The sequence below is a fragment of the Epinephelus fuscoguttatus genome, linkage group LG24, assembly GCF_011397635.1.
Source record: "Epinephelus fuscoguttatus linkage group LG24, E.fuscoguttatus.final_Chr_v1".
In the NCBI taxonomy this organism is placed as follows: Eukaryota; Metazoa; Chordata; class Actinopteri; order Perciformes; family Serranidae; genus Epinephelus; species Epinephelus fuscoguttatus.
In genome coordinates this window covers 11,409,903-11,423,553 of record NC_064775.1, presented here as the reverse complement: position 1 = coordinate 11,423,553, position 13,651 = coordinate 11,409,903, and the positions used below count along the sequence as shown (strand labels likewise).

At 38.7% G+C, this 13,651-nt stretch overlaps 1 protein-coding gene across 1 annotated transcript in view; it reads right to left on the bottom strand.

Annotated features, from left to right (window-relative positions):
- Positions 1 to 363: 363 nt before the first annotated feature.
- Positions 364 to 13,651, bottom strand: part of LOC125885047 (gamma-aminobutyric acid receptor subunit gamma-3-like) — a 144,580-nt gene continuing 131,292 nt past the window's right edge. Inside the window, exons 9-10 of the mRNA XM_049570415.1 lie at positions 8,345 to 8,541; positions 364 to 4,612 (exon numbers count right to left, since the gene is read on the bottom strand). Of these exons, the coding sequence (XP_049426372.1) occupies positions 4,331 to 4,612; positions 8,345 to 8,541 (479 nt within the window). The 3' untranslated portion in view covers positions 364 to 4,330. The remainder of the gene's footprint in view (positions 4,613 to 8,344; positions 8,542 to 13,651) is intronic.

Below are 13,651 nucleotides of genomic sequence, written 5' to 3'. Positions count from 1 at the left end.
TCTTGGAGTATGATTTGTGATTTTGGGGATGAGCTATCAGAGAGAAGAACAGTGGCTTTGAGTGAGAGGTGTCTGTTGGGTCACTTTGGCTGGAGTCTCAGTATCAAGTCCTGCTCAAATTGGTGATGATTCACAGGGATCAAGTCCCAAAGAAGGATATTATGAAGGATATTGGATAGATACACTTGTGCACAGAACTGTTAAACCCCAAATGATGGCATTTCCAGTGGAATAATAGTGTTGCCTCTTTTCCACACATCCCAGATCCTCTCAGATCTGCTGCCTGGACCTGTAAACTGTCTGGAAGAGTTTCATTCTGGCAGAAAAAGACTTCACAGTAGCACTTGACCAAAACGTTATTTATTAATATAAGCAATGTACCACGCACTAGAAAAAAGATACCTATTTTCACTCTAGATCCTGTTTTCATAAAATATTTCCCCCAGGAGTGCTGATCCAAGATCAGAGTGGCTTTTTGTGTACAGCCACACCTCCCAGAGACCTCAGTGACAGTCCAAACAAAATTGGTTCGCAGGATAAAGCAGGAGTACGTACATGATTCTGTGACACCTCGGTGCGACTGATGCACCGCTTTTCAGAGGAGCTGGGGAGCTATAACAGGGGAGATGAGGTCTCCGGAAGAGGCTCTTGAGCGAGTTCATTATGCTTGCCAGTGCTGATCCTGGGTTAGCACTCTGATTCCAAAGAGGCTTTATAAATACAGGTCCCAGTCAGCTGAAACACACATGTGATTTTCATCAAGACGTAGAAAATAGTGATTTTGTTTTATTGAAGTATCTCAACGGACTAAGACACTTATAAAGTGTAGTAGAAATATCAGAGGTGAGGAGAGTTTACTGCGGTGTGGGCCAAGCTCTGTTCAATTCAGTCAGTTCAGAGATCGATGGATGAATCTAAAATACTACTGAAAATATGAGCTAAAGCATTACATCATCAGAGCAACTAATTGCCCGCAGCCCCTCAGCTGTTTCTCCAGCATCACTTGAGGCGCTCTGAATTGTAATTACAAACCTCTGGACAGGCCACAAATGTGTCTAGAGGCCTCATGAATATGTAGGACCCCTAAATATAAACTCATTTAGGCTGCTTGAACTGACTGAACTGGAACCAGATTGACTCCGGCCTCGCTACTGGCCTAACTTACATTCCATATATAACTGTATGAAAATAGAAACATTAATTAGATACATCGTACATAAAAGCTTTTCTCTGAACATACAAATACCAGGGAAAAAGTGTGTGTGTGTGTGTGTGTGTGTGTGTGTGTGTCGGGGGAGGAGGAGGAGGAGGAGGAGGAGGAGGAGGAGGGAAAAGGGGGTTGATTGTTCTACAAAGCCAAACAACTGCAAAAAACACCATAGAACAGTAAACAAAACCGAAATGCTTCAAACGCCGCCATCACTGTCCATGTTTTCGTGTCCGTACGCCTCCATATGTAGCATCGCTTTTACATATTCGAGGAGGGGATGTGGGACTCCATTAAGAGCCATCAACAGCCATCCAAAATCATCCACTTTCCAACACTGCGCTGTGTACAGTGTGTGAGTGTGTGAAGTATCACAATATATAGAACCTATTTTACAGCACCTGTGATCACTGCCTGCAGGGCACAGACGATGTGCCTTTCCGTCCTGCATTTGGCAGGACATGGAAAAATTTAAGCTTTCATCAAGACTTCAATTTGATATACTCAGGCTCTACTTGTGAAACTGAAGGAATGACTCTTATGCAACATGAACAGGCCGTGTACAGTGTGTGTTTCTATGTGCTTTAGGGTTCAGACGAATATTCCTGCTGCTCAAATCTATACTGATATATAACTGTCATGCCAAAACAAGGAGTTTGTGTTCACCCAGATCACAAAATCCTGATGACATGTCTTTGGGATCAGTAACTTTTTGGAATAGTTCAGCATTCTGAGAAATATGCTTTCTCGCTTTGTTGATGACAGTTCAGGTGTGCAAACTTGTCACTAGATGTGAATCTAGTATAGGGTCATTTTTGTGATTCATATTGATCCAATGAATCTCTGAAATTCCTTACATGATGTCTATGAGGATGTGTCAAACTAGAGACTATCAATTAGCCTGATAAGGTTGACTTGGTTTGATGTAGAGAATGTTAGCAGTCACAATATGGATATGATGTCAGCTAGCTAACATAAGCTAGCACTCTTGTTATTCGAAATTCCACTTGTAGAATGCTACTGATGTTAGTGCTTGGGGGACTACTTGTTCAGCGTTGCTAATGTTACCATTTTGCCAATAACTACGACATTTGTTGAGCTCCACAGCAAAGGTACCCACTAACTGATATTAGCTAGGCTAACGCTATCATAACCATGATGTATTTAAATGATTTGCTCGTGGATTTGTTTTGGAATATGAGAGTAATTCAGGAGACAACAGTGGAGATGTTAGCTCAAATGGACCTTATGATTCAGTTAAAGAATGCTTGTTACTCTGCCTACAGTCTTGGAACCTATTAGCTAACGTCTGACGATGATTAAGCCTCAGGGGGCGGCGGCCAGTTTTTCCGAATATATGATATAGCCAGCAGAAATCTCGGACAAGGCTGTTCCAGACAGTTTGGCTCATCTCTATGGACAGATAGATAAATTTAACCAGAAAGTCAGATGATAGCTTATGGGTTCAAGAACCGTTCACCTGCCACTCAAACGTGAGTGGCCAATACTATTGAGACAAACTACAAACTGGAACCAGAACGCTTCTGATGCCAAACTCTTGCCCTGTGTATATATGTAGTTATTTGTTGATAGAGATTCCTATGTTGGCATACAAATGTAATTAGCTTGTGAAGCTGCCGGCTAGCTTAGCTTAGCGCAAAGACTACCTTCCTCTGTTCCTACTTTAAAATGTCTGCCTAATAGCACCTCTCACTAATTTACACAATATATCTTGTGTTTTAAAAATCCATACGTTATCCATATCCATATGTTTCTGAATGAAGAGCTATTGGCGATGTTATGTGATACCATATTTACTGCTACTGTCGTGCATAACATCTCCACAAAGTGGTGAAACTTCAGAGGCCTGATAGGTGGATTTTTCTTTAACCTTTAGACAGAGCCAGACTGCTTCCAGTTCATGTAGTAAACTGGATTTTATCAAGACTAAAGGTCAACCTGAAGGAAGTTTTTGGGTTTGCATTAACTGGAGGACGGGGGAATTAGAAGTGAAGCACAAAATGTTGAACTTTTCCTCACACCAAGGTTAACCCACAGGCCCTGTTAGTAATAAAACAAAATCAGGTATAAATAGGGATAAAAAATGAGAAACTGTTTTCATACAGCTGTTGTCAGGAAGAAACCAGCACTGCTGCTAACCCTAATCTGTTTATTCATGTGCTGTACCATACATAATATGCCTGTGGATGAGATTAGCATGTTTAGTGTTGGACTGGTTTGTATTTATACAGTTCTTATACATTTTGTGTGTGAGGATGTAACCCAGCATTTATTATAAGACACCCAAATCTTCTTGGCATCTACTGTAAACTGCATCGTTTAGTCATAAAGCATCATGAACAAAAGCTCACTGATTTAATAAACAAGATATTACCAGACAACCACGGCCCCTGACACTAACTCATATTCAACAATTAACAACTGATGGCTGAGCTAGTTGACTCGCTGTGAAAATACAACTAATACAACTAAGTCTAATAATAATAATAGAATAAGAAAAGGTTGGTAAAGTAGAACTAATTCTAGGGTACAACTAAAACTAATGTGCTACAAAATGAATGGTGAGTGTTAGTTTAAACAAGTCCAGTGGTGGTGTTCCGGTTTCATCAAAGAATAGACAGCTCAGCATGCGGCGGTGTGGTGGATGAGGTAATAAAGATAATGGAGGAAACTCTGAAGCTGCATCTCGCGGTGCCGCACCCTTTCTAAAGAAGGCACTATGGGTGCTTCGCCATCTCGACGACCAAGATTCAGCAATGCAACCCCGTCCCCGAACGTCTCTGACGTCACAGCTGTCCGTTGTTTGGTTTCTGTCATAAACAGGACCTATCCATTCAAGTTGATGCTGGCGGCTTGTTGTTCTACTGGTGAGCGTTTTATTCTCCTTGGAGTGCCACCGCTCAAAATATCATGGCCTTTACACTGTGCACTACTGTGCACGTGTGTTTCCAGAGGCAGCACATCTTTCATGATTCCCACAGAGCTGATCCACCTTATTTCCTCCTCCACACTTAGTTCTGACCTTAGATCACGAGCCGCGGTTTAAAGTGGCGGGGACTGTGGCTGTTTCAGCATGGCCTAGGGATCACAGCCCGAGACCGACTAGAGGTAGAGGTAGCTGACCCAGTAGACTATGTTGAAGAGCAAGAAGGAGGTGGGGAAGAAGACCCGAGAGTAGGCATCCAGCTCGCGGATGTTGACGTGGATGCGTCCTTTCCTCCAGCCGCCTTCTTTACACTCCTCGTAGCAGCAGAAGAAGCTCTTGCAGTCTTTCCCGTCCAGGCACTCGTACAGGCAGTTGTCGTCGTAGTCCTGCCAGAAGAGGGAGTTGCCCATGGGCATCATAGACCGAGGGGCGTGACCCATGTTGAAAGATGTGTAGGCCTGTAACAGAAGACAGACAGAGTCAAGTTGGAGGAACTGATTGTTGACTACTTACAGGACGAACTATACGCTCTACGAATTTTTGCCTTGGAGCACAATATCATGTACAGTATGCAGCCATGAAAGACCCTTCTACATGATTCTAGTTGTGAGATGAGACCATGTAGCTAGCTACAGCTGATCACATCTACCTGTGACAGTTGTCATTTCAGTTGGTAATATTTCACAGAAGCCTTTCAAAGAATCTTAAGTGGTAAATCTGCAGATGCACACTGCCAGAATGGAAACTTGGACAGGCATAGCAGCACTAAGGCCTTGTTCAGACAAACCACTTTTGGAGATGGTTTGAAATGCGATTCCAGTCAGATGTGTCTCAGTCTGGACGCCCTGGCGGATCAAACTGGATTCAAAGTGTCTTTTGTGTTGATTGCAATGGACACACAACATCTAGAGCGATCAAAGTGCTGAGCAGAGTCCGTGCTGCTACGAGCAGAGCGCTGTGGGGTTTGTCTGCTGCGATAGAAGAGTTCTGCACTCACAACTTGACAATGATGGGCCTCCATTTCTCATGCCTCATGTGTTGGAAACCTGCACCACCTGTGTAGCTACATAGGTACTGATGCCTGTATCTTTACCACAGTAACCCCTGCAGATAGACGATAGGCGATGTCTGGACACAATAATTACTTGATTACTTACCTTTGTAAGTAATCAAGTAAAGCAGACAGTCTGTCTTTGAGATCTGATTTGAGAAACAATCTGAAAGTAGCCAAAGAGGAAGGGGCATTCGTCATTATAAGGACGACTTAATGCTGTTGAGGTGTGGACTGTCCCCAAGTAGTACCATTAGTTCTGAAAAATAAAGTAGTTTATGGAAATTGGTGTTTGTCACTATAGCAGCATGCATAAGGCACATGCCATTACATTCTGGTGCATTGAAGCTTTGCTGGAGATACTGCGCTGCATCTAGTGGATTAAACCCTATGTGGCTCATCATTAGTGGAATTACGGGGGCGACCTGGGGGTCTGAACCTCCTAATTAGGACTAGACTAGACTATTGTCAAAGAAAGAACAGCTGACAAATTAAGAGTATTAGATGGTCTATGCCATTAACGTTAGACCTGTTTGCTCTGTGGCAGTAACACATCTGCCTACCTCTCTTTAACATGTTGATAGTGCCTCTGGTTGTGGTTTAGTAATGTGTGGCTCTGTAACTGAGCCGAAATGAGGGTCCTCAGTTGTGTGTGTGTGTGTGTGTGTGTGTGTGGGTCGAAGTTGCTGGCAGTTTTGCTCTGTAATACTTTTTTGGTGACCTCGGACTACAGAAGTTGTTATTGGTACGTGCCCTGTGAGCTGCTGTAATGGAACTGATTCATCATCATCTCCACACTGCAGACATTTACAAGCAAGATACTGTAAGGATGAAGCAGGCGCCTGCTCTGCACTGGGCTTCCTTTACGCCCTGAAGAAAAGTTGACCCCCTGAGTGTCATTGTATAAGTCACAGAATGTCTTGGAAATAGATTTTTTTCATAAAATGAACACAATACTTATGTTTAATGTTTATAATACTACTGATTTAAAATGAAAAAGCCTGAATTTTGAGTCTGTGATGCTGAATAAGTGCCTTCTGAGAAAATTCGTTATGTGACTTCTCCCTGATGTTTCTTAAATCGTGAGAGACAACCTAATTGGGGTAAAATCTTCACACATTTTTCCAGTCCTCCACTCCACTCTTAAGGGAAGAGTGGGAGGTGAGAGAGGGAGAGTTAGATGTGTCTTGTGGAGTAACAGAATTGACTGAGTGGGCGGCACAAAGGGGCCACACGGATGGCGGGGGGAGGGAAATATGAGGCTTCCCCACAGACAGACTGGGCCGAAATACAGCACAGAGCCAGAGATGCAGAGGAGGGGACTGGATGTAACACGACTTAATTGTTCAGCGCGAGCCGACTGTGTCTCAGGTCTTTTTAGCCCTGAGACACATTCAGCAGAACTCCCTTACACTGGGTGGAAATAATGAAGAGGGAGGGGATCTGGGGAGAGGGAAATGACAGCAGTGGTGGCTGACTCAGTCTTAGTAGATGTGTGCTGCCGCCATTAAAGTGTTCGCAGCAGGTGCAGCCTTGAGAACGCCTACACAGAGCATTAGGCTCTCGCACAGGAGCGATTGCTGGAGAAGAAAGGTTTTCAACTACACACATATAAACACACATCAGAGAAAACATTGTGCACTGTATATATGTCCACATCCTATGGACCAAAGGCACCTATAGTCAGCAAAGACTTTATTAAATGTTGACTGAAACGATTTCATTTTCATTTTCAAGTTCATTTTCAAGTTCATTTTCAGTATACTGAAGACGTCTCTGCAGCAACACTTTGATCACTGTATGACACAATGACAAGACACATTATTTTATTGGCTCATCAGGTGGCATGATTTTAAAACATTGCTTATGTCCTCTGTTTTCTTTGTCCAGGCAGCTGCATCACCAGCATTGGTACTGATCCCATGGGTGCCTGAGGGACTTGATGGCCTCCAAGGTTGGTATGATCCATTAAACAACTGTCTTTACACCAATGACATCATTATTATTATTATTATTATTGTTGTTGTTACAGTCGTGATACACATGGACATGAAAAAAGCCCCCAACCCCAGAGAGAAAGGCTTCAACATGTGACTCTCTTGTTTAATTTTATATTTCTTTGTAGCTGTTTGGAGTTGCCTAATTGTTGTAGTTTTCCGTGTTATTTGGGTCATTCTGTGCATTTTTGTAGTTTTTAAAATATCTATAGCAGCTTTGTGTGTCTTTGTGGTAGTTTTGTGTATACCTGTAGCCCTGTTGAGTCTCTTTGTGGTTACTTTGAGTCTTTTCTGGCCATCTTATGTCCAGTTGTTACTTTTGTGTGTCTTTTGGGTCATTTTGTGCATTTTTGTAGTTGTTTATTGTTTATTTTTGTGGCTGCTTTGTGGCGTATGGTGTATCTTTGTAGTCGTTTTGCGTATATTTGTAGCCCTGTTGTGTCTCTTTGTGGTTATCTGAAATCTTTCTCTGGCCATCTTGTGTCTAATTGTTGTTTTGCATGTCTTTGTAGTCATTTTGCATATCTCACTCTCAATGCATCTGGGGGACACAGTTTTATTTTTCCTGATAATGCTACATTGAGATTACTTTTTGTGAAAGTGTTTCTCATGTCACAGAAACCTCTGAGAGCACAACTTGTGTTTTGGATATCCCTGGCTTTCTGGAGCTCTGTGCCTGGTGTGAAGACAGTGGGGTCTGCCAGTAGACTATAACTGAATATTTGTAGGCAAGACAGCTGCTAAGTTGCGACGACTACTTGAGATTAGTAGATATTTAGGATCCACGTGTGGGGGTTTGTAGCGGCAAGTTTATGTTTTTTTTCCGGCTTCTTATGCTCCAATTGTGGGTAGCTGTTCTGAGACTCTTTGTGGTTGTTTTGAGTCTTTGTCTGGTCTTCTGGTTGTAATTGTTTTCTGTGTCTTTATTGTGGGTGTGCATGTCTTTGCAGTCATTTGATTTCCGTTAGCAATGCAATACAACGCATCCACGTTGCTACATCACATGAAAGATACTGATCAAAGATGCTTCACAGGCTGTTTTATGCTCAAAGAAGAACCTTGGCCTGTGGAGGTGGATGTTAACACAAAGAAAAGGCAAATACAGTCCCTGCCAATTACTCACACGTTCACCACAGGCTTACCATTCTCTGCGTCTTGGCAGGAGGTCTGCGTATACTGTAGGAGTAGTAGTTGAGCATGGCGTACTCGATCATGGCAGCGAAGACGAACAGGAAGCAGACGGTGACAAACAGGTCCATGGCTGTCACGTAGGACACCCTTGGTAGCGAGTTCCTGGCCACAGTGCTAAGGGTGGTCATGGTCAGCACTGTGGTGATACCTAGGAGGATAAAGCATGTATGAGGAATGCAGGAACAATACTTTGTAAAGAGAATTCAGTGTGACGATGTGATGAATGGCTGGTCGGCACTGGGGTGACCCATGCGGAAGTCAGTGATTATAGAACATGTGGGCAGAGGTTTATTAATCACCATTAATAATGCATATGGGGTATTCTGGGTAGATGTCCCCGTTCTTGCATCAATCCTGTCTTGTATTAAACAGCTGCAGTGGTGATTGGCTTTTAGTGAGCTGCAGCAGAATAGTTAAGATGATCAATGCTTCTCCCACAATCTACAATGTGATGAAATTAAGTGTCAGAAATCGATTTGTGGGTTAAGAACCTCTATTATGCAGTGGAGCCACACCAGAATTATGAGGCAAATCCTGACACCTCCTCATGACTGAAACATGACTAGTCTCTGAAGTGGAGTGCAGTGCAGCCATTATTCAGCAAGCATGCAGTTACAATGGCTATGAATTCAGTGATGACCAATTCAATGGCAAGTGAGGATTTTTAGACAAAGCTATAATTGAAATGTTTTTTCTGCTGGTAGCACCTTGTTTTAAAGTTGTCAGTTACTTCAAGAGCAAATTAAACATTACATGTTTTCTCAGATGAAAACCACATTCAAGAAACATGCCCAGTCTTACTCAAGTGGCTGGTGTCTTATTTTTTTTCTTCGCAGTTGTTTAATTCCTTTTTGGCATCAACAACAAAAAGTGTATTTTCCAAGTGAGCTCTACCAAAGAGTTGAGACATTAATTTATAGTAAAAGGGTGTTTTCAGCAATCAAATGTGTAGATGTTTCGGAATACAAGTAAAGTAGTATAGAAGGTAGAAAAAAAGTCATATTATAGTGTGTAAAAAAAAAAGGTATATTGAAAAAAAGACATAGTAAGTTGATAAAACTGGATAGAAAGTTACAAAATATTATGTTCAAGAAAAAGTAAAGTAAAGTACATATAGTATAATAAAAAACAACTTATAGTATAATGTCAAAAAACTAGTTTTGTATGTTTAAAAAAAACTGACATGTCATAATATAGAATACTGAATGTATACTTTAAAAAAAACATGAAAAAATTTAAATAATTCATGGTATGTGTATTAAAAAACTGTTAAGAAAAGTATTGTACAGTAAAAAATCATCTTTTAGAAAAGTCAATACATCTTTTATGTCAAAAAGAAAACCTCAAAGTAAAGTTTTTTTAATAGTAAAAAGTAATAGTATATCACATAAAAAAAAGTCATGGTATACTGTGTCCAATCAAATTTAATAACTGTATAGTATGTTGAAAAAAGTTAATAGTACATAAAAAAGTCATTGTGTAATATGTTCGAAAAAGTCCTAGAACTGTGTGTCGGAGAAAAACCTCATACTATCTTCTTTTTGTCTTTCGGCTGCTCACTTCAGGGGTTGCGACAGCGGATCATCTGCCTCCCGATGGTCTACAACCAACAGTTGTCCAATTTCCAATGGCACCCTGCTGGTCAAGAGCACCAGAGGCGGTCGTTGTTAACCTGGGCCTCGACCAATCCGGTATGGCAGACATGTTGGTTTTCCGCATCATTGCTTTGGCAAGTAATAGTGTAGTTTCATCATTGCTTTGGCATAAGTGTTAGGCCAGATGCCCTTTCTGACGCAACCCTCACCATTTATCCAAGCTTGGGACCGACATCAGGAGTACATTAAAAAACTGTTCAAAAAGTCATACTATATATGTTGAAAAAAAAGGGAGTATATCCTGTAGTTGTAGTGTAGTATGTTGAAAAATTCATAGCATTTTATTTAATCATAAAAAGTTTTTTAAAAAATTGTGTGTATGTTCAAAAACTGTCAAGAAGTCATAACATTGTATATTTTTCTTAAAAAAATCACAGAATATTATGTCGAACAAAGCAAGATGTCAAAAAGTCATATTATAGCACATTAAGTCATAGCACATAAAAATGTCACATTATAGCACATAAAAAAGTCATAGTATAGCACATAAAAAAAGTCATAGTATACCATATGAAAAAAGTCATAGTATAGCACATAAAGAAGTCACAGCATAGCACATAAGGTCACAGTGCAGCACATAAAATAGTCATAGTATAGCATATAGAAAAGTCATAGCACATAAAAATGTTTCATTATAGCACATAAAAACTCAAAGCATAGCACATAAAAAAGTCATAGTATAACACATAAAATCATAGCACATAAAAATGTCACATTATAGCACATAAAAAAAGTCATAGTGTAGCACATAAAAAGTCAGTGTGGCACATAAAGTCATAGTATAGCACATAGAAAAGTCATAGTGTAGCACAAAAAAGTCATAGTGTAGCACATAAAAAGTCATAGTGTAGCACATAGAAAAGTCATAGTGTAGCACAAAAAAGTTATAGTGTAGCACATAAAAAGTCATAGTGTAGCACATAAAGTCATAGTGTAGCTCATAAAAAGTCATAGTGTAGCACATAGAAAAGTCATAGTGTAGCACAAAAAAGTCATAGTGTAGCATATAAAAAAGTCATAGTGTAGCATATAAAACAGTCATAGTATAGCACATAAAAAGTCATAGTGTAGCACATAGAAAAGTCATAGTGTAGCACATAAAAAGTCATAGTGTAGCACATAAAAAAGTCATAGTGTAGCACATATAAAGTCATAGTGTAGCACATAGAAATAGTGTAGTATATAAAAAAGTCATAGTAGCACATAAAAGTCATAGTGTAGCATATATAAAAAGTCATAGTGTAGAGCACAAAAAAGTCATAGTGTAGCATATAAAAAAGTCATAGTGTAGCATATAAAACAGTCATAGTGTAGCACATAGAAAAGTCATAGTGTAGCACATAAAAAGTCATAGTGTAGCACATAAAAAAGTCATAGTGTAGCACATATAAAGTCATAGTGTAGCACATAGAAAAGTCATAGTGTAGCACATAAAAAGTCAGTGTAGCACATAAAGTCATAGTATGGCACATAGAAAAGTCATAGTGTAGCACATAAAAAGTCATAGTATAGCACATAAAAAAGTCATAGTGTAGCACATAAAAAGTCATAGTGTAGCACATAAAAAAGTCATAGTGTAGCACATAAAAAAGTCATAGTGTAGCACATAAAAAGTCATAGTGTAGCACATAAAAAGTCATAGTATAGCACATAAAAAAGTCATAGTGTAGCACATAAAAAGTCATAGTATAGCACATAAAAAAGTCATAGTGTAGCACATAAAAAGTCATAGTATAGCACATAAAAAAGTCATAGTGTAGCACATAAAAAGTCATAGTGTAGCACATAGTGTCATAGCATAAAAAGTCATAGTGTAGCACATAAAAAAAGTCATAGTATAGCACATAAAAAGTCATAGTGTGGCACATAAAAAGTCATAGTGTAGCACATAAAAAGTCATAGTGTAGCAAATAAAAAAAGTCATAGTGTAGCACATAAAAAGTCATAGTGTAGCAAATAAAAAGTCATAGTGTAGCAAATAAAAAAAGTCATAGTGTAGCACATAAAAAGTCATAGTGTAGCAAATAAAAAAGTCATAGTGTAGCACATAAAAAGTCATAGTGTAGCAAATAAAAAAGTCATAGTGTAGCACATAAAAAGTCATAGTGTAGCAAATAAAAAAGTCATAGTGTAGCACATAAAAAAAGTCATAGTGTAGCACATAAAAAAAGTCATAGTGTAGCACATAAAAAGTCATAGTGTAGCACATAGAAAAGTCATAGTGCAACATATAAAACAGTCATAGTGTAGCACATAAAAAGTCATAGTGTAGCACATAGAAAAGTCATAGTGCAACATATAAAAAAGTCATAGTGTAGCACATAAAAAAAGTCATAGTATAGCACATAAAAAGTCATAGTGTGGCACATAAAAAGTCATAGTGTAGCACATAAAAAGTCATAGTGTAGCAAATAAAAAAAGTCATAGTGTAGCACATAAAAAAGTCATAGTATGGCACATAGAAAAGTCATAGTGTAGCACAAAAAAGTCATAGTGTAGCACATAAAAAGTCATAGTGTAGCACATAGAAAAGTCATAGTGTAGCACAAAAAAGTTATAGTGTAGCACATAAAAAGTCATAGTGTAGCACATAAAAAAGTCATAGTATGGCACATAGAAAAGTCATAGTGTAGCACAAAAAAGTCATAGTGTAGCATATAAAAAAATCATAGTGTAGCATATAAAACAGTCATAGTGTAGCACATAGAAAAGTCATAGTGCAACATATAAAACAGTCATAGTATAGCACATAAAAAGTCATAGTGTAGCACAAAAAAGTCATAGTGTAGCATATAAAAAAGTCATAGTGTAGCATATAAAACAGTCATAGTATAGCACATAAAAAGTCATAGTGTAGCACATAAAAAAGTCATAGTATGGCACATAGAAAAGTCATAGTGTAGCACAAAAAAGTCATAGTGTAGCACATAAAAAGTCATAGTGTAGCACATAAAAAAGTCATAGTATAGCACATTGAAAAGTCATAGTATAGCACATTGAAAAGTCATAGTGTAGCACATAAAAAAGTCATACTATAGCACATAAAAAAGTCATAGTGTAGCATATAAAACAGTCATAGTGTAGCACATAAAAAGTCATAGTGTAGCACATAAAAAAAGTCATAGTGTAGCACATAAAAAGTCATAGTGTGGCACATAAAGTCATAGTGTAGCACATAAAAAAGTCATAGTGTAGCATATAAAACAGTCATAGTGTAGCACATAAAAAGTCATAGTGTAGCACATAAAAAAAGTCATAGTGTAGCGCACAAAAAAGTCATAGTGTAGCATATAAAAAAGTCATAGTGTAGCATATAAAACAGTCATAGTGTAGCACATAAAACAGTCATAGTGTAGCACATAAAAAGTCAAACTGTAGCATGTAAAAAAGTCATAGTATAGCACATAAAAAAGTCATAGTGTAGCACATAAAGTCATAGTATAGCACATAGAAAAGTCATAGTATAGCACATAGTATGTCAAAAAAACATAGCATAGCATGTAGAAAAAAAGTGTAATATGTTGAAAATATTATAGTATAGCGTGTAAAAAAAAAAAAAAAAAAGAAAAAGTGTAGTATGTTAAAAAAAAATTGACAGTGTAG